At 45.1% G+C, this 23,542-nt stretch overlaps 1 protein-coding gene across 1 annotated transcript in view; it reads right to left on the minus strand.

The window, feature by feature from the left end:
• The window catches only part of cntn5 (contactin 5), a 542,763-nt gene that overhangs the window by 132,326 nt on the left and 386,895 nt on the right, over positions 1 to 23,542 (minus strand). Inside the window, exon 16 of the mRNA XM_041876697.2 lies at positions 19,852 to 20,010. Coding sequence (XP_041732631.1) covers positions 19,852 to 20,010 — 159 coding nt within the window. The remainder of the gene's footprint in view (positions 1 to 19,851; positions 20,011 to 23,542) is intronic.

Raw genomic sequence — 23,542 nt, forward strand, 5'->3', positions numbered from 1 at the left:
AGAACACTGTCTACACCACAACACTACATTAGACAGAACACTGGCTACACCACAACACTACATTAGACAGAACACTGGCTACACCACAACACTACATTAGACAGAACACCACAACACTACATTAGGCAGAACACTGTCTACACCACAACACTACATTAGGCAGAACACTGGCTACACCACAACACTACATTAGACAGAACACCACAACACTACATTAGGCAGAACACTGTCTACACCACAACACTACATTAGACAGAACACCACAACACTACATTAGACAGAACACTGTCTACACCACAACACTACATTAGGCAGAACACTGTCTACACCACAACACTACATTAGGCAGAACACTGTCTACACCACAACACTACATTAGACAGAACACTGGCTACACCACAACACTACATTAGACAGAACACTGGCTACACCACAACACTACATTAGACAGAACACCACAACACTACATTAGGCAGAACACTGTCTACACCACAACACTACATTAGGCAGAACACTGGCTACACCACAACACTACATTAGACAGAACACTGGCTACACCACAACACTACATTAGACAGAACACTGTCTACACCACAACACTACATTAGGCAGAACACTGTCTACACCACAACACTACATTAGGCAGAACACCACAACACTACATTAGACAGAACACTGGCTACACCACAACACTACATTAGACAGAACACCACAACACTACATTAGACAGAACACTGGCTACACCACAACACTACATTAGACAGAACACTGGCTACACCACAACACTACATTAGGCAGAACACTGTCTACACCACAACACTACATTAGACAGAACACCACAACACTACATTAGGCAGAACACTGGCTACACCACAACACTACATTAGACAGAACACTGGCTACACCACAACACTACATTAGACAGAACACCACAACACTACATTAGACAGAACACTGTCTACACCACAACACTACATTAGACAGAACACCACAACACTACATTAGGCAGAACACTGGCTACACCACAACACTACATTAGGCAGAACACTGGCTACACCACAACACTACATTAGACAGAACACTGGCTACACCACAACACTACATTAGGCAGAACACTGTCTACACCACAACACTACATTAGGCAGAACACTGGCTACACCACAACACTACATTAGACAGAACACTGGCTACACCACAACACTACATTAGGCAGAACACCACAACACTACATTAGGCAGAACACTGGCTACACCACAACACTACATTAGGCAGAACACTGGCTACACCACAACACTACATTAGACAGAACACTGTCTACACCACAACACTACATTAGACAGAACACCACAACACTACATTAGGCAGAACACTGTCTACACCACAACACTACATTAGACAGAACACTGTCTACACCACAACACTACATTAGGCAGAACACTGTCTACACCACAACACTACATTAGGCAGAACACTGTCTACACCACAACACTACATTAGGCAGAACACCACAACACTACATTAGGCAGAACACCACAACACTACATTAGACAGAACACTGTCTACACCACAACACTACATTAGACAGAACACTGTCTACACCACAACACTACATTAGGCAGAACACCACAACACTACATTAGGCAGAACACTGTCTACACCACAACACTACATTAGGCAGAACACTGGCTACACCACAACACTACATTAGACAGAACACTGGCTACACCACAACACTACATTAGACAGAACACCACAACACTACATTAGGCAGAACACTGGCTACACCACAACACTACATTAGACAGAACACCACAACACTACATTAGGCAGAACACTGGCTACACCACAACACTACATTAGACAGAACACTGTCTACACCACAACACTACATTAGGCAGAACACTGGCTACACCACAACACTACATTAGGCAGAACACTGGCTACACCACAACACTACATTAGGCAGAACACTGGCTACACCACAACACTACATTAGGCAGAACACCACAACACTACATTAGACAGAACACTGTCTACACCACAACACTACATTAGGCAGAACACCACAACACTACATTAGGCAGAACACCACAACACTACATTAGACAGAACACTGTCTACACCACAACACTACATTAGGCAGAACACTGTCTACACCACAACACTACATTAGGCAGAACACCACAACACTACATTAGACAGAACACTGTCTACACCACAACACTACATTAGGCAGAACACTGGCTACACCACAACACTACATTAGGCAGAACACTGGCTACACCACAACACTACATTAGGCAGAACACTGGCTACACCACAACACTACATTAGACAGAACACTGTCTACACCACAACACTACATTAGACAGAACACTGTCTACACCACAACACTACATTAGACAGAACACTGGCTACACCACAACACTACATTAGACAGAACACTGTCTACACCACAACACTACATTAGGCAGAACACCACAACACTACATTAGGCAGAACACTGTCTACACCACAACACTACATTAGACAGAACACCACAACACTACATTAGGCAGAACACTGTCTACACCACAACACTACATTAGACAGAACACCACAACACTACATTAGGCAGAACACTGGCTACACCACAACACTACATTAGACAGAACACTGTCTACACCACAACACTACATTAGACAGAACACCACAACACTACATTAGGCAGAACACTGGCTACACCACAACACTACATTAGGCAGAACACTGGCTACACCACAACACTACATTAGACAGAACACTGGCTACACCACAACACTACATTAGACAGAACACCACAACACTACATTAGGCAGAACACTGTCTACACCACAACACTACATTAGGCAGAACACTGGCTACACCACAACACTACATTAGACAGAACACTGGCTACACCACAACACTACATTAGACAGAACACTGTCTACACCACAACACTACATTAGACAGAACACTGGCTACACCACAACACTACATTAGACAGAACACTGGCTACACCACAACACTACATTAGACAGAACACCACAACACTACATTAGGCAGAACACTGTCTACACCACAACACTACATTAGGCAGAACACTGGCTACACCACAACACTACATTAGACAGAACACCACAACACTACATTAGGCAGAACACTGTCTACACCACAACACTACATTAGACAGAACACCACAACACTACATTAGACAGAACACTGTCTACACCACAACACTACATTAGGCAGAACACTGTCTACACCACAACACTACATTAGACAGAACACCACAACACTACATTAGGCAGAACACTGTCTACACCACAACACTACATTAGGCAGAACACTGGCTACACCACAACACTACATTAGACAGAACACTGGCTACACCACAACACTACATTAGACAGAACACTGTCTACACCACAACACTACATTAGGCAGAACACTGTCTACACCACAACACTACATTAGGCAGAACACCACAACACTACATTAGACAGAACACTGGCTACACCACAACACTACATTAGACAGAACACCACAACACTACATTAGACAGAACACTGGCTACACCACAACACTACATTAGACAGAACACTGGCTACACCACAACACTACATTAGACAGAACACCACAACACTACATTAGGCAGAACACTGTCTACACCACAACACTACATTAGGCAGAACACTGGCTACACCACAACACTACATTAGACAGAACACTGGCTACACCACAACACTACATTAGACAGAACACTGTCTACACCACAACACTACATTAGGCAGAACACTGTCTACACCACAACACTACATTAGGCAGAACACCACAACACTACATTAGACAGAACACTGGCTACACCACAACACTACATTAGACAGAACACCACAACACTACATTAGACAGAACACTGGCTACACCACAACACTACATTAGACAGAACACTGGCTACACCACAACACTACATTAGGCAGAACACTGTCTACACCACAACACTACATTAGACAGAACACTGGCTACACCACAACACTACATTAGACAGAACACCACAACACTACATTAGACAGAACACTGTCTACACCACAACACTACATTAGACAGAACACCACAACACTACATTAGGCAGAACACTGGCTACACCACAACACTACATTAGACAGAACACCACAACACTACATTATGCAGAACACTGGCTACACCACAACACTACATTAGACAGAACACTGGCTACACCACAACACTACATTAGGCAGAACACTGGCTACACCACAACACTACATTAGACAGAACACTGGCTACACCACAACACTACATTAGGCAGAACACTGTCTACACCACAACACTACATTAGGCAGAACACTGGCTACACCACAACACTACATTAGACAGAACACTGGCTACACCACAACACTACATTAGGCAGAACACCACAACACTACATTAGGCAGAACACTGGCTACACCACAACACTACATTAGACAGAACACTGTCTACACCACAACACTACATTAGACAGAACACCACAACACTACATTAGGCAGAACACTGGCTACACCACAACACTACATTAGACAGAACACTGTCTACACCACAACACTACATTAGACAGAACACCACAACACTACATTAGGCAGAACACTGTCTACACCACAACACTACATTAGACAGAACACTGTCTACACCACAACACTACATTAGGCAGAACACTGTCTACACCACAACACTACATTAGGCAGAACACTGTCTACACCACAACACTACATTAGGCAGAACACCACAACACTACATTAGACAGAACACTGTCTACACCACAACACTACATTAGACAGAACACCACAACACTACATTAGGCAGAACACTGTCTACACCACAACACTACATTAGGCAGAACACTGGCTACACCACAACACTACATTAGGCAGAACACTGTCTACACCACAACACTACATTAGACAGAACACTGGCTACACCACAACACTACATTAGGCAGAACACCACAACACTACATTAGGCAGAACACTGGCTACACCACAACACTACATTAGGCAGAACACTGTCTACACCACAACACTACATTAGACAGAACACTGGCTACACCACAACACTACATTAGACAGAACACCACAACACTACATTAGACAGAACACTGTCTACACCACAACACTACATTAGACAGAACACTGGCTACACCACAACACTACATTAGACAGAACACTGTCTACACCACAACACTACATTAGGCAGAACACTGTCTACACCACAACACTACATTAGGCAGAACACTGGCTACACCACAACACTACATTAGACAGAACACTGTCTACACCACAACACTACATTAGGCAGAACACTGGCTACACCACAACACTACATTAGGCAGAACACTGTCTACACCACAACACTACATTAGGCAGAACACTGTCTACACCACAACACTACATTAGGCAGAACACTGGCTACACCACAACACTACATTAGGCAGAACACTGTCTACACCACAACACTACATTAGACAGAACACCACAACACTACATTAGGCAGAACACTGGCTACACCACAACACTACATTAGACAGAACACCACAACACTACATTAGACAGAACACTGTCTACACCACAACACTACATTAGACAGAACACTGTCTACACCACAACACTACATTAGGCAGAACACTGTCTACACCACAACACTACATTAGGCAGAACACTGGCTACACCACAACACTACATTAGACAGAACACTGTCTACACCACAACACTACATTAGGCAGAACACTGGCTACACCACAACACTACATTAGGCAGAACACTGTCTACACCACAACACTACATTAGGCAGAACACTGTCTACACCACAACACTACATTAGGCAGAACACTGGCTACACCACAACACTACATTAGGCAGAACACTGTCTATCGGAATCATGATCCTTTCATGGACTTACATTCTGCAATCCTGCCACAATGGAGATACAACAGCGTTCACTTACTGAAGGCTACATGCTCTGAAAATACAGATACAGTTATAGCGTGTTTATTATGGCTGGCTTTCCAAAATATTAAAGATAACTATAGCATGCCTGGCTGGGTTAAATGGCATGCCTGGCTGGGTTAAATGGCATGCCTGGCTGGGTTAAATGGCATGCCTGGCTGGGTTAAATGGCATGCCTGGCTGGGTTAGCCAATGCCATGCCTGGCTGGGTTAAATGGCATGCCTGGCTGGGTTAAATGGCATGCCTGGCTGGGTTAAATGGCATGCCTGGCTGGGTTAAATGGCATGCCTGGCTGGGTTAAATGGCATGCCTGGCTGGGTTAAATGGCATGCCTGGCTGGGTTAGCCAATGCCATGCCTGGCTGGGTTAAATGGCATGCCTGGCTGGGTTAAATGGCATGCCTGGCTGGGTTAAATGGCATGCCTGGCTGGGTTAAATGGCATGCCTGGCTGGGTTAAATGGCATGCCTGGCTGGGTTAAATGGCATGCCTGGCTGGGTTAAATGGCATGCCTGGCTGGGTTAAATGGCATGCCTGGCTGGGTTAGCCAATGGCATGCCTGGCTGGGTTAGCCAATGGCATGCCTGGCTGGGTTAGCCAATGGCATGCCTGGCTGGGTTAGCCAATGCCAGCTAGCCACAAACCCTGTTTGTCAATATTTTATTTTTATTTTATTTATTTAACCTTTATTTAACCAGGAAGGGCTCATTGAGATTTAAAATCTCTTTTTCAAGAGCGTCCTGGCCAAGATAGGCAGCACCAAGTCATTACAAAAAATTACAGACAGACAACATGAACAACTACAAGTAATCTAGTAAAAACCATTCATGAATTCACAAGAGTATAACAATATCAAAAACAGCAAATTAAAGACATTGACAGGTCAGGTAATCAGCCTCAAAATCATCCTTCATCAGAGATTTAAAAACACCAATCGGGACAAGTTCTTCCAGTTTAAAATTATTTTGTAAGGTGTTCCAAGACGATGGCGCAGAGTACATAAAATACCTTTTACCAAATTCAGTTCGGACATTTGGAACAGTTAGCAGGATAAAGTCCAGTGAACGAAGAGAGTACCCACCACATTTCTGAACAATAAAAATGCCCAAATAAAAAGGTAGTAAACCCAAAATGGCTTTGTAAATAAAAGTATACCAGTGACTGAGCCTACGAGTGACTAGAGAAGGCCAGCCAACCCTGGTATACAAAGTACAGTGGTGCGTAAGGGTTTTGCAGTTTAAAATAAATCTCAAAGTACCATGATAAAGAGTGTCAATTGATCTCAAACACTGAGCGGAAGCATTCATATATAAAATATCCCCCATAGTCTAGTAAAGGCATAAATGTAGCTGATACTAGCCTCCTTCTGGCTTCAAAAGAAAAACAGGCCTTATTCCTAAAATAAAATCCCAATTTCAGCTTCAATTTTTTTGTAAGTTGTTGAATATGCAATTTAAAAGAGAGGCCGTCATCAATTAGAATTCCAAGATATTTATATGAGGTTACAACCTCAATCTCCTTGCCCTGACAGGTAGTAACAGGTGAAAGGTTCAGAGGTCTATTTCTTGCATTAGAAAACACCATTAGTTTAGTTTTGTCAGTATTGAGGATAAGCTTCCAATTGACACAAGGTATGTTGAACAGTATAAAAAAGCAGTTTGCAAGTTCTGGAAAGCTTTTGTAAGAGATGAGGCACAACAGTAAATAACAGTATCATCAGCATAAAAATGAAGTTGTGCATTTTGGACATTTTTGTCTAAATCATTAATATAAATAGTGAATAAGAGAGGACCAAGTACAGAGCCCTGGGGCACACCATTCAGGACAGACAATTTAACAGACATAAGCCCATCAAATTGAGTGCACTGAGTTCTATCAGACAGATAGTTAGCAAACCATGCAACTGCATGCTCCGAAAGACCTACACTCAACAATCTCTGCCTTAGTATAGCATGATCAACTGTATCAAAAGCCTTAGAGAGATCAATAAAAAGTGAGACACAGTGCTGTTTTTTTGTCAAGGGCTTCAGTGATATCATTTAAAACCTTCATGGCTGCTGTAATTGTGCTATGCTTCTTCCTGAAGCCCGATTGATACATTGATAAAATAGAGTTAGTAAATAAAAACTCTTTTAGCTGTTCACTTACAAGGGTTTCAAGTATTTTCACCAGGGGTGACAGCTTTGAGATTGGCCTATAATTATTTAAAAGAGTTGGATCTCCCCCTTTTAAAAGTGGTAGGACAAATGCTGATTTCCAGATCTTTGCAATTTCATTACATTCCAGGGATAGATTGAACAGATATGTAAGTGGTTCAGCTATGAAATCAGCTGCCAGATTCAAAAAGCAGGGATCCAAAAGATCAGGACCTGCAGGCTTTCTTTGATCTAAGGATTTCAGGGCTTTATGTACCACCTGCACTGAGAATGGCAGAAAACTAAAAGTTTGACCAGCTCTCACTGGTTCATCCACACAGGGTTGTACAGAGACAGAGGACACTGGTTCATCCACACAGGGTTGTACAGAGACAGAGGACACTGAATCAAACAGCCTACCAGATGATACAAAGTGCTCATTGAAACAATTCAGCATTTCAGTTTTGTCATATATAGCAACAGAGTCCTTCAAAACACATGACGGTAATTCATTAACATTACTGTTACCAGACATAGACTTAATAGCATTCCAAAACTTTCTAGGTTCATTCAGGTTATCAGTGGTAACAGACATAAAATATTCAGACTTGGCCTTCCTGAGAAGAAAAGAACACTTGTTTCTTAACTGCCTAAAAATAAGCCAATCAGCATCAGAACAAGATTTCCTTGCTTTAGCCCAGGCTAGATTACGGTCGTGAATAATACAAGACAGCTCAGAAGAAAACCATGGATTATCCCGCCCTTTAACCCTGAACCTGCGGAATGGTGCATGTTTGTTTACTATTTGGAAAAAACCATCATGAAAGAATATCCAGGCAGTTTCCACATCAGGGATAAGCTCAATCTTGCTCCAGTCAAAATAAAACAAATCATGAAAGAAAGCCTGCTCATTAAAACACTTCAAATTTCTCTTACGAATAAAACAAAATATTAGACCAATGATCCATTGGGTAAGTCAACGAACAGTCGGATAAAAGAGTGTAACCAGTGTTAAATGGCTAGCTAGTGCGCGGTGTTCACTAGTAGAGTTTCAATCGGTGACGTCACTTTCTCTGAGACCTTGAAGTAGTTGTTCCCCTTGCTCTGCAAGCGCCGCGGCTTTTGTGGATCGACGGGTAACGGTGCTTCGAGGGTGACTGTTGTCGATGTGTGCAGAGGGTCCCTGGTTCAAGCCCAGGTTGGGGCGAGGAGAGGGACGGAAGCAACACTGTTACAGGAGCATGTGGATTCATCGTAAATGGCATCCTAGCTCCTTTACAGTGCACTAATTTGACCAGGGCTCTGATCAAAAGTAGTGTACTATACAGTGGGGAAAAAAAGTATTTAGTCAGCCACCAATTGTGCAAGTTCTCCCACTTAAAAAGATGAGAGAGGCCTGTAATTTTCATCATAGGTACACATCAACTATGACAGACAAAATGAGAAAAACAAATCCAGAAAATCACATTGTAGGATTTTTTATGAATTTATTTGCAAATTATGGTGGAAAATAAGTATTTGGTCAATAACAAAAGTTTCTCAATACTTTGTTATATAATAATAATAATAATAATAATTTATATACCCTTTGTTGGCAATGACACAGGTCAAACGTTTTCTGTAAGTCTTCACAAGGTTTTCACACACTGTTGCTGGTATTTTGGCCCATTCCTCCATGCAGATCTCCTCTAGAGCAGTGATGTTTTGGGGCTGTCGCTGGGCAACACGGACTTTCAACTCTCTCCAAAGATTTTCTATGGGGTTGAGATCTGGAGACTGGCTAGGCCACTCCAGGACCTTGAAATGCTTCTTACGAAGCCACTCCTTCGTTGCCCGGGCGGTGTGTTTGGGATCATTGTCATGCTGAAAGACCCAGCCACGTTTCATCTTCAATGCCCTTGCTGATGGAAGGAGGTTTTCACTCAAAATCTCACGATACATGGCCCCATTCATTCTTTCCTTTACACGGATCAGTCGTCCTGGTCCCTTTGCAGAAAAACAGCCCCAAAGCATGATGTTTCCACCCCCATGCTTCACAGTAGGTATGGTGTTCTTTGGATGCAACTCAGCATTCTTTGTCCTCCAAACACGACGAGTTGAGTTTTTACCAAAAAGTTATATTTTGGTTTCATCTGACCATATGACATTCTCCCAATCCTCTTCTGGATCATCCAAATGCACTCTAGCAAACTTCAGACGGGCCTGGACATGTACTGGCTTAAGCAGGGGGACACGTCTAGCACTGCAGGATTGAGTCCCTGGCGGCGTAGTGTGTTACTGATGGTAGGCTTTGTTACTTTGGTCCCAGCTCTCTGCATGTCATTCACTAGGTCCCCCCGTGTGGTTCTGGGATTTTTGCTCACCGTTCTTGTGATCATTTTGACCGCACGGGGTGAGATCTTGCGTGGAGCCCCAGATCGAGGGAGATTATCAGTGGTCTTGTATGTGTTCCATTTCCTAATAATTGCCCCCACAGTTGATTTCTTCAAACCAAGCTGCTTACCTATTGCAGATTCAGTCTTCCCAGCCTGGTGCAGGTCTACAATTTTGTTTCTGGTGTCCTTTGACAGCTCTTTGGTCTTGGCCATAGTGGAGTTTGGAGTGTGACTGTTTGAGGTTGTGGACAGGTGTCTTTTATACTGATAACAAGTTCAAACAGGTGCCATTAATACAGGTAACGAGTGGAGGACAGAGGAGCCTCTTAAAGAAGAAGTTACAGGTCTGTGAGAGCCAGAAATCTTGCTTTTTTGTAGGTGACCAAATACTTATTTTCCACCATAATTTGCAAATAAATTCATTAAAAATCCTACAATATGATTTTCTGGATTTTTTTTCCTCAATTTGTCTGTCATAGTTGACGTGTACCTATGATGAAAATTACAGGCCTCTCTCATCTTTTTAAGTGGGAGAACTTGCACAATTGGTGGCTGACTAAATACTTTTTTCCCCCACTGTAATTGGAATAGGGTGCTATTTGGGACGCAGCCTATGTAACCTGTAACAGTTAATGCACCACCAGTCTGTCTATGGCTACTAGCTCTACCAGTCCCCATATGTTCACATCACTGGAGTGACACATATTCCAAATCCAATTAGGGGATAATTGGCTGGGTTGGCCCATTCTGAGTGGCCAGCCATGAATCCAGTTGGTCAATGTTGGACCAATTATCCATAACACAGTCAATGAACAGTTGGCTAAAAGAGTGTATCGTCGCCGTCTGACGAAAATCACTTATCTCCATAACAGAAACTTTCCAGGAAATAGAAAACACTGCCATATTTTTTCCAATTGACGAACATACAATTAAATCTTGGTGCATTTAATGTAACCTCTAACATGAAATGCACCACCAACCTGTCCACTTCCTCCGATCCCCCATGTCTTCAGATCACTGTGTAGAGCTACTGCCTCTCTCCTCTTATCAAGCAGCTCCACATTAACACCAGGGAACTCTGTCAAGCTGACTGCTCTTCAAACACATGCTGATAACTCTGTTTGAAGGAAGGAGAACAGTGTGTCCCAAATTGCACCCTATCACCTATATAGTACACTGCTTTTAAGCAGAACCCTAAGGCACTGGTCAAAAGGTGTGCAGTATATAGGGAATAAGGAGACGTGTAATGCTAAAAGCTAGCTAAAACCCTCTGTGCTAACCTTACCAACCTTACAGCTAGCTAAAACCCTCTGTGCTAACCTTACCAAACTTACAGCTAGCTAAAACCCTCTGTGCTAACCTTACCAACCTTACAGCTAGCTAAAACACTGTGTGCTAACCTTACCAACCCTACAGCTAGCTAAAACCCTCCGTCCCTGTGTGCTAACCTTAAAAAGTTCACCACTTTCATTAACAGATAAGCAGCAGCAGCAGATTACACCTACTGAGTCAGCAGTCATCCTCTGACATTAACAGATCAGCAGCAGCAGATTACACCTACTGAGTCAGCAGTCATCCTCTGACATTAACAGATCAGCAGCAGCAGATTACACCTACTGAGTCAGCAGTCATCCTCTGACATTAACAGAGCAGCAGCAGATTACACCTACTGAGTCAGCAGTCATCCTCTGACATTAACAGAGCAGCAGCAGCAGATTACACCTACTGAGTCAGCAGTCATCCTCTGACATTAACAGAGCAGCAGCAGCAGATTACACCTACTGAGTCAGCAGTCATCCTCTGACATTAACAGAGTAGCAGCAGTACAGATTACACCTACTGAGTCAGCAGTCATCCTCTGATATTAACAGAGCAGCAGCAGATTACACCTACTGAGTCAGCAGTCATCCTCTGACATTAACAGAGCAGCAGCAGCAGCAGATTACACCTACTGAGTCAGAAGTCATCCTCTGACATTAACAGAGCAGCAGCAGCAGCAGATTACACCTACTGATTTAGCAGTCATCCTCTGACATTAACAAAGCAGCAGCAGATTACACCTACTGAGTCAGCAGTCATCCTCTGACATTAACAGAGCAGCAGCAGCAGCAGATTACACCTACTGAGTCAGCAGTCATCCTTTGACATTAACAAAGCAGCAGCAGCAGATTACACCTACTGAGTCAGCAGTCATCCTCTGACATTAACAGAGCAGCAGCAGCAGATTATACCTACTGAGTCAGCAGTCATCCTCTGACATTAACAGAGCAGCAGCAGCAGATTACACCTACTGAGTCATCAGTCATCCTCCGACATTAACAGATCAGCAGAAGCAGATTACACTTACTGAGTCAGCAGTCATCCTCTGACATTAACAGAGCAGCAGATTACACCTACTGAGTCAGCAGTCATCCTCTAACATTAACAGAGCAGCAGCAGCAGATTACACCTACTGAGTCAGCAGTCATCCTCTGACATTAACAGATTACACCTACTGAGTCAACAGTCATCCTCTGACATTAACAGATCAGCAGCAGCAGCAGATTACACCTACTGAGTCAGCAGTCATCCTCTGACAATAACAGAGCAGCAGCAGATTACACCTACTGAGTCAGCAGTCATCCTCTGACATTAACAGAGCAGCAGCAGCAGATTACACCTACTGAGTCAGCAGTCATCCTCTGACATTAACAGATTACACCTACTGAATCAGCAGTCATCCTCTGACATTAACAGAGCAGCAGCAGATTACACCTACTGAGTCAGCAGTCATCCTCTGACATTAACAGAGCAGCAGCAGCAGATTACACCTACTGAGTCAGCAGTCATCCTCTGATATTAACAGAGCAGAAGCAGCAGCAGATTACACCTACTGAGTCAGCAGTCATCCTCTGACATTAACAGATAAGCAGCAGCACCAGATTATACCTACTGAGTCAGCAGTCATCCTCTGACATTAACAGAGCAGCAGCAGCAGATTACACCTACTGAGTCAGCAGTCATCCTCTGACATTAACAGATCAGCAGCAGCAGATTACACCTACTGAGTCAGCAGTCATCCTCTGACAATAACAGAGCAGCAGCAGCAGATTACACCTAAAGAGTCAGCAGTCATCCTCTGACATTAACAGAGCAGCAGCAGCAGCATATTACACTTACTGAGTCAACAGTCATCCTCTGACATTAACAGAGCAGCAGCAGTACAGATTTCACCTACTGAGTCAGCAGTCATCCTCAGACATTAATAGAGCAGCAGCAGCAGATTACACCTACTGAGTCAGCAGTCATCCTCTGACATTAATAGAGCAGCAGATTACACCTACTGAGTCAGCAGTCATCCTCTAACATTAACAGAGCAGCAGCAGCAGATTACACCTACTGAGTCAGCAGTCATCCTCTGACATTAACAGATTACACCTACTGAGTCAACAGTCATCCTCTGACATTAACAGATCAGCAGCAGCAGCAGATTACACCTACTGAGTCAGCAGTCATCCTCTGACAATAACAGAGCAGCAGCAGATTACACCTACTGAGTCAGCAGTCATCCTCTGACATTAACAGAGCAGCAGCAGCAGATTACACCTACTGAGTCAGCAGTCATCCTCTGACATTAACAGATTACACCTACTGAATCAGCAGTCATCCTCTGACATTAACAGAGCAGCAGCAGATTACACCTACTGAGTCAGCAGTCATCCTCTGACATTAACAGAGCAGCAGCAGCAGATTACACCTACTGAGTCAGCAGTCATCCTCTGACATTAACAGAGCAGAAGCAGCAGCAGATTACACCTACTGAGTCAGCAGTCATCCTCTGACATTAACAGATAAGCAGCAGCACCAGATTATACCTACTGAGTCAGCAGTCATCCTCTGACATTAACAGAGCAGCAGCAGCAGATTACACCTACTGAGTCAGCAGTCATCCTCTGACATTAACAGATCAGCAGCAGCAGATTACACCTACTGAGTCAGCAGTCATCCTCTGACAACAGAGCAGCAGCAGCAGATTACACCTAAAGAGTCAGCAGTCATCCTCTGACATTAACAGAGCAGCAGCAGCAGCATATTACACTTACTGAGTCAACAGTCATCCTCTGACATTAACAGAGCAGCAGCAGTACAGATTTCACCTACTGAGTCAGCAGTCATCCTCAGACATTAATAGAGCAGCAGCAGCAGATTACACCTACTGAGTCAGCAGTCATCCTCTGACATTAATAGAGCAGCAGATTACACCTACTGAGTCAGCAGTCATCCTCTAACATTAACAGAGCAGCAGCAGCAGATTACACCTACTGAGTCAGCAGTCATCCTCTGACATTAACAGATTACACCTACTGAGTCAACAGTCATCCTCTGACATTAACAGATCAGCAGCAGCAGCAGTACAGATTTCACCTACTGAGTCAGCGGTCATCCTCTGCCATTAACAGATCTGCAGCAGTACAGATTTCACCTACTGAGTCAGCAGTCATCATCTGACATTAACAGATCAGCAGCAGCAGATTACACCTACTGAGTCAGCAGTCATCCTCTGACATTAACAGATCAGCAGCAGCAGATTACACCTACTGAGTCAGCAGTCATCCTCTGACATTAACAGATGAGCAGGAGCAGCAGATTACACTTACTGAGTCAGCAGTCATCCTCTGACATTAACAGATGAGCAGTAGCAGCAGATTACAACTACTGAGTCAGCAGTCATCCTCTGACATTAACAGATCAGCAGCAGCAGATTACACCTACTGAGTCAGCAGTCATCCTCTGACATTAACAGATCAGCAGGAGCAGCAGATTACACCTACTGAGCCAGCAGTCATCCTCTGACATTAACAGATGAGCAGGAGCAGCAGATTACACTTACTGAGTCAGCTCAGCAGTCATCCTCTGACATTAACAGATGAGCAGGAGCAGCAGATTACAACTACTGAGTCAGCAGTCATCCTCTGACATTAACAGATGAGCAGGAGCAGCAGATTACACCTACTGAGTCAGCAGTCATCCTCTGACATTAACAGATCAGCAGCAGCAGCAGTACAGATTTCACCTACTGAGTCAGCAGTCATCCTCTGACATTAACAGTCAGCAGCTGCAGATTACACCTACTGAGTCAGCAGTCATCCTCTGACATTAACAGATCAGCAGCAGCAGATTACACCTACTGATTCAGCAGTCATCCTCTGACATTAACAGATCAGCAGCAGCAGATTACACCTACTGAGTCAGCAGTCATCCTCTGACATTAACAGATCAGCAGCAGCAGATTACACCTACTGAGTCAGCAGTCATCCTCTGACATTAACAGATGAGCAGGAGCAGCAGATTACACCTACTGAGTCAGCAGTCATCCTCTGACATTAACAGATCAGCAGCAGCAGATTACACCTACTGAGTCAGCAGTCATCCTCTGACATTAACAGAGAAGCAGCAGCAGGTTACACCTACTGAATCAGCAGTCATCCTCTGACATTAACAGAGCAGCAGCAGATTACACCTACTGAGTCAGCAGTCATCCTCTGACATTAACAGAGCAGCAGCAGCAGATTACACCTACTGAGTCAGCAGTCATCCTCTGACATTAACAGAGCAGAAGCAGCAGCAGATTACACCTACCGAGTCAGCAGTCATCCTCTGACATTAACAGATCAGCAGCAGATTACACCTACTGAGTCAACAGTCATCCTCTGACATTAACAGATCAGCAGCAGCAGCAGATTACACCTACTGAGTCAGCAGTCATCCTCTGACAATAACAGAGCAGCAGCAGCAGATTACACCTACTGAGTCAGCAGTCATCCACTGACATTAACAGAGCAGCAGCAGCAGCATATTACACATACTGAGTCAGCAGTCATCCTCTGACATTAACAGAGCAGCAGCAGCAGATTACACCTAAAGAGTCAGCAGTCATCCTCTGACATTAACAGAGCAGCAGCAGCAGCATATTACACCTACTGAGTCAGCAGTCATCCTCTGACATTAACAGAGCAGCAGCAGCAGCATATTACACTTACTGAGTCAACAGTCATCCTCTGACATTAACAGAGCAGCAGCAGCAGATTACACCTACTGAGTCAGCAGTCATCCTCAGACATTAATAGAGCAGCAGCAGCAGATTACACCTACTGAGTCAGCGGTCATCCTCTGCCATTAACAGATCAGCAGCAGCAGCAGTACAGATTTCACCTACTGAGTCAGCAGTCATCATCTGACATTAACAGATCAGCAGCAGCAGATTACACCTACTGAGTCAGCAGTCATCCTCTGACATTAACAGATGAGCAGGAGCAGCAGATTACACCTACTGAGCCAGCAGTCATCCTCTGACATTAACAGATGAGCAGGAGCAGCAGATTACACTTACTGAGTCAGCAGTCATCCTCTGACATTAACAGATGAGCAGCAGCAGCATATTACACTTACTGAGTCAACAGTCATCCTCTGACATTAACAGAGCAGCAGCAGTACAGATTTCACCTACTGAGTCAGCAGTCATCCTCAGACATTAATAGAGCATCAGCAGCAGATTACACCTACTGAGTCAGCAGTCATCCTCTGACATTAATAGAGCATCAGCAGCAGATTACACCTACTGAGTCAGCGGTCATCCTCTGACATTAATAGAGCATCAGCAGCAGATTACACCTACTGAGTCAGCGGTCATCCTCTGCCATTAACAGATCAGCAGCAGTACATATTTCACCTACTGAGTCAGCAGTCATCATCTGACATTAACAGATCAGCAGCAGCAGATTACACCTACTGAGTCAGCAGTCATCCTCTGACATTAACAGATGAGCAGGAGCAGCAGATTACACCTACTGAGTCAGCAGTCATCCTCTGACATTAACAGATGAGCAGGAGCAGCAGATTACACCTACTGAGCCAGCAGTCATCCTCTGACATTAACAGATGAGCAGGAGCAGCAGATTACACTTACTGAGTCAGCAGTCATCCTCTGACATTAACAGATGAGCAGGAGCAGCAGATTACACCTACTGAGTCAGCAGTCATCCTCTGACATTAACAGTCAGCAGCTGCAGATTACACCTACTGAGTCAGCAGTCATCCTCTGAGATTAACAGATCAGCAGCAGCAGATTACACCTACTGATTCAGCAGTCATCCTCTGACATTAACAGATCAGCAGCAGCAGATTACACCTACTGAGTCAGCAGTCATCTTCTGACATTAACAGAGAAGCAGCAGCAGATTACACCTACTGAGTCAGCAGTCATCCTCTGACATTAACAGAGAAGCAGCAGCAGGTTACACCTACTGAATCAGCAGTCATCCTCTGACATTAACAGAGCAGCAGCAGATTACACCTACTGAGTCAGCAGTCATCCTCTGACATTAACAGAGCAGCAGCAGCAGATTACACCTACTGAGTCAGCAGTCATCCTCTGACATTAACAGATCAGCAGCAGCACCAGATTACACCTACTGAGTCAGCAGTCATCCTCTGACATTAACAGATCAGCAGCAGCAGATTACACCTACTGAGTCAGCAGTCATCCTCTGACATTAAAAGATCAGCAGCAGCACCAGATTACACCTACTGAGTCAGCAGTCATCCTCTGACATTAACAGATCAGCAGCAGATTACACCTACTGAGTCAACAGTCATCCTCTGACAATAACAGAGCAGCAGCAGCAGATTACACCTACTGAGTCAGCAGTCATCCTCTGACATTAACAGAGCAGCAGCAGCAGATTACACCTAAAGAGTCAGCAGTCATCCACTGACATTAACAGAGCAGCAGCAGCAGCATATTACACATACTGAGTCAGCAGTCATCCTCTGACATTAACAGAGCAGCAGCAGCAGATTACACCTAAAGAGTCAGCAGTCATCCTCTAACATTAACAGAGCAGCAGCAGCAGCATATTACACCTACTGAGTCAGCAGTCATCCTCTGACATTAACAGACAGCAGCAGCAGCAGTACAGATTTCACCTACTGAGTCAGCAGTCATCCTCTGACATTAACAGACAGCAGCAGCAGCAGTACAGATTTCACCTACTGAGTCAGCAGTCATCCTCTGACATTAACAGATCAGCAGCAGCAGATTACACCTACTGAGTCAGCAGTCATCCTCTGACATTAACAGATGAGCAGGAGCAGCAGATTACACCTACTGAGTCAGCAGTCATCCTCTGACATTAACAGATGAGCAGGAGCAGCAGATTACACCTACTGAATCAGCAGTCATCCTCTGATATTAACAGATCAGCAGCAGCAGATTACACCTACTGAGTCAGCAGTCATCCTCTGACATTAACAGAGCAGCAGCAGCAGATTACACCTACTGAGTCAGCAGTCATCCTCTGACATTAACAGATCAGCAGCAGCAGATTACACCTACTGAGTCAGCAGTCATCCTCTGACATTAACAGATCAGCAGCAGCAGCAGTACAGATTACACCTACTGAGTCAGCAGTCATCCTCTGACATTAACAGATCAGCAGCAGCAGCAGATTACACCTACTGAATCAGCAGTCATCCTCTGACATTAACAGATCATTATAGATGGGCATTACTGTCAAGCTACGGGAAAATAAAGCCATTTAAATGGTAACAGCTCAGTAAAGATCCTGTGCTAGTGGTTTATCACTGCCACCTCAGCTTTGACCTTCTTAACAGATACAGGTACATTTTCTGGTAACCTTTGACATAATTCTGAGTATAATTTTAACCACTGACATTTCATTTTGAGCGGAACGTTTTATTAAGTTCTGTTGAACAACAGCCAAGTTTTGAACAGAAAATAACATTTAGAATGAATACACTAAGTTCAACTTTATTGAAGGACGAGAGGTGTCGAGTAAGCTCTTTGTCGTCCATCGTCGGGTTGGAACAAAAGCCTGCACATCCAGCAGTTAGTCTCCAGTCAGGATGGAACAAAAGCCTGCACATCCAGAAGTTACTCTCCAGTCAGGGTGGAACAAAAGCCTGCACATCAAGCAGTTAGTCTCCAGTCAGGGTGGAACAAAAGTCTGCACATCCAACAGTTAGTCTCCAGTCAGGGTGGGGTGGAACAAAAGCCTGCACATCCAGCAGTTAGTCTCAAGTCAGGCTGGAACAAAAGCCTGCACATCCAGCAGTTACTCTCCAGTCAGGGTGGTTTGGAACAAAATCCTGCACATCCAGCAGTTAGCCTTCAGTCAGGGCCACCCTGAATCTAGAGGTAGTCTTACCTTCCATATTGGTTTCCTCAAGGCAATACATCCTCTATACAACTTAACATCTCTGGCCTCCATATTGGTTTCCTCAAGGGAATTCATCCTCTATACAACTTAACATCTCTGGCCTAAAACAAACACGACAACATACCTGTCCTGAGGGTCTGCCAGCCCAGGGAGAAGGGGCTCCGGGCCTGAAGGTTGTAGCTGCTGATGGGACTGTGGTTGTCCACCCCTCCACTCCACGACAGGGTGGCTGTAGTGTCTGTGATCTCCTCTACTATCACCACACCAGGGGGGCCTGGAGGGCCTAGAGGGATCACAGAGACAGAGACAGAGACAGAGACAGAGACAGAGACAGAGAGAGAGAGAGAGAGAGAGAGAGAGAGAGAGAGAGAGAGAGAGAGAGAGAGAGAGAGAGAGAGAGAGAGAGAGAGAGAGAGAGAGAGAGAGAGAGAGAGAGAGAGAGAGAGAGAGAGAGAGAGAGAGAGAGACAGAGACAGAGACAGAGAGAGAGAGAGAGAGAGAGAGAGAGAGCAGAGACAGAGAGAGAGAGAGAGAGAGAGAGAGAGAGAGAGAGAGAGAGAGAGAGAGACAGAGACAGAGACAGAGAGAGAGAGAGAGAGAGAGACAGAGACAGAGACAGAGACAGAGAGAGAGAGAGAGAGAGACAGAGACAGAGAGAGAGAGAGAGAGAGAGAGAGAGAGAGAGAGAGAGAGAGAGAGAGAGAGAGAGAGAGAGAGAGAGAGAGAGAGAGAGACAGAGAGAGAGAGAGAGAGAGAGAGAGAGAGAGAGAGAGAGAGAGACAGAGACAGAGACAGAGACAGAGACAGAGAGAGACAGAGACAGAGACAGAGACAGAGAGAGAGAGAGAGAGAGAGAGAGAGAGAGAGAGAGAGAGAGAGAGAGAGAGAGAGAGAGAGAGAGAGAGAGAGAGAGAGAGAGACAGAGACAGAGAGAGAGAGAGAGAGAGAGAGAGAGAGAGAGAGAGAGAGAGAGAGAGAGAGAGACAGAGACAGAGAGAGAGAGAGAGAGAGAGAGAGAGAGAGAGAGAGAGAGAGAGAGAGAGAGAGAGAGAGAGAGAGAGAGAGAGAGAGAGAGAGAGAGACAGAGACAGAGACAGAGACAGAGAGAGAGAGAGAGAGAGAGAGACAGAGACAGAGAGAGAGAGAGAGAGAGAGAGAGAGAGAGAGAGAGAGAGAGAGACAGAGACAGAGACAGAGACAGAGACAGAGAGAGAGAGAGAGAGAGAGAGAGAGAGAGAGAGAGAGAGAGACAGAGAGAGAGAGAGAGAGAGAGAGAGAGAGAGAGAGAGAGAGAGAGAGAGAGAGAGAGAGAGAGAGACAGAGACAGAGACAGAGACAGAGACAGAGACAGAGACAGAGAGAGAGAGAGAGAGAGAGAGAGAGAGAGAGAGAGAGAGAGAGAGAGAGAGAGAGAGAGAGAGACAGAGACAGAGACAGAGACAGAGACAGAGACAGAGAGAGAGAGAGAGAGAGAGAGAGAGAGAGAGAGAGAGAGAGAGAGAGTCAATCTGAATCCAAGAGGGATCTGGACTAAAGTAATGCACTACTTAGGGAATAAGTTGCTAATGAGGTACACACAAAATCAATTACAAAATGAAAACATCTGGACCAATGATGTGCAGCTTCACTCACACGTACACACCATTTAAATATTTTTTTGTCGTTTTGCAGAGACTCTCAGGGTTAAGTTCTTTGCTCAAGGGCATATCAACATATTTTTCACTTAGTCGGCTTGGAGATTCGAACCAGCAACCTTTCGTTTACTGGCGCACCCACCGATCCACCCACAGACAGAGTCTGAAGGAGAGGACAGGAGGACCCAAGAGAACAGCTGTCAACGAGTTAACCTGACAGCTGGTGCTGACCAATGAAAACCAATGAGTGTCGCAGAGAAGGGACCATTAAAGGGATATTAATATGCATTCTGTGTCGCCATGGGAACCAGCCCGTGTGATTCTGAAGTCTGTTGAGAGGAGAGAGGAGGACTGGTGTGGCATGGTGGGTGTGGCATGGTGGGTTTAAATGGTGGAGAATATATCCTGGATTAGCTCAGGGAGGACAGTCCATCTCATCATCCCAAAATAAGCTTTTCTCTATTGACAAAGTAATGATCTGCTGAGACATTCAAACAAGTCAATATATGCATATATACAGCTCTGGAAAAAATGAAGAGACCACTGCAATTTTTTTCTTAAATCAACATCTCTACATGTATGACAGCCATTCCATTCCAGTGTCTGTTGAATTCCAACACAGGCACACCTCATTCTACTGAATTAGGTACTGATTAGGTGATCACCTGAACCAAATCTTATTTAACGAGGAAAAGTATAAAATCCAATGCTGTGGTCATCACTATCCTCTTGCAATAGGACCAGCAGGATGGCAAAAACAGTGCTAATAGTACCTCAAAAGTAACATTAATCAAAAAAATAACTATTGACCATGCCAAAAGAGTTGAAAAGGAAAGTTTTGAGTGAGGAAAAGAAGGGTTCAATTCTGGCTTTACTGGCAGAGGGATACAGTGAGCATCAGGTTGCTTCCATCCTTAAAATTTCAAAGACGGCGGTTCATAAGAACAAGGTCAAGCAGCAGACATTGGGGACAACAAAGCTACAGACCGGCAGAGGGCGAAAACGACTCTCTACTGACCGGGATGACCTCCAACTCATTCGAATGTCACTCAACAACCGTAGGATGACATCAAGTGACCTACAAAAAGAATGACAAATGGCAGCTGGGGTGAAGTGCACGGCGAGGACGGTTTGAAACAGGCTCCTAGGGGCAGGGCTGAAGTCGTGCAAAGCTAGAAAAAAGCCCTTCATCAATGAGAAGCAAAGAAGAGCCAGGCTGAGGTTTGCCAAAGACCATAAGGATTGGACCGTAGAGGACTGGAGTAAGGTCATCTTCTCTGATGATTCCAATTTTCAGCTTTGCCCAACACCTGGTCTTCTAATGGTTAGACGGAGACCTGGAGAGGCCTACAAGCCACAGTGTCTCGCACCCACTGTGAAATTTGGTGGAGGATCGGTGTTGATATGGGGGTGCTTCAGCAAGGCTGGAAACGGGCAGATCCTCCTCTATCCCTCCTCCTCTATCCCTCCTCCTCCGTCCCTCCTCCTCTATCCCTCCTCCTCCGTCCCTCCTCCTCTATCCCTCCTTCTCGTCCCTCCTCCTCTATCCCTTCTCCTCCGTCCCTCCTCTTCCGTCCCTCCTCCTCTATCCCTCCTCCTCCGTCCCTCCTCCTCTATCCCTCCTTCTCGTCCCTCCTCCTCTATCCCTCCTTCTCGTCCCTCCTCCTCTATCCCTTCTCCTCCGTCCCTCCTCTTCCGTCCCTCCTCCTCTATCCCTCCTCCTCCGTCCCTCCTCCTCTATCTCTCCTCCTCGTCCCTCCTCCTCTGTTCCTCCGCCTCCATCCCTCATCCGTCCCTCCTCCTCTATCCCTCCTCTTCCGTCCCTCCTCCTCCGTCCCTCCTCCTCTATCCCTCCTCCTCCGTCCCTCCTCCTCCGTCCCTCCTTCTCGTCCCTCCTCCTCTATCCCTTCTCCTCCGTCCCTCCTCTTCCGTCCCTCCTCCTCTATCCCTCCTCCTCCGTCCCTCCTCCTCTATCCCTCCTTCTCGTCCCTCCTCCTCTATCCCTTCTCCTCCGTCCCTCCTCTTCCGTCCCTCCTCCTCTATCTCTCCTCCTCGTCCCTCCTCCTCTGTTCCTCCGCCTCCATCCCTCATCCGTCCCTCCTCTTCCATCCCTCCTCCTCTGTCCCTCCTCCTCTATCCCTCCTCCTCGTCCCTCCTCCTCTATCCCTCCTCCTTCGTGTC

The sequence above is a fragment of the Coregonus clupeaformis genome, chromosome 5, assembly GCF_020615455.1.
Source record: "Coregonus clupeaformis isolate EN_2021a chromosome 5, ASM2061545v1, whole genome shotgun sequence".
Taxonomy (NCBI): Eukaryota; Metazoa; Chordata; class Actinopteri; order Salmoniformes; family Salmonidae; genus Coregonus; species Coregonus clupeaformis.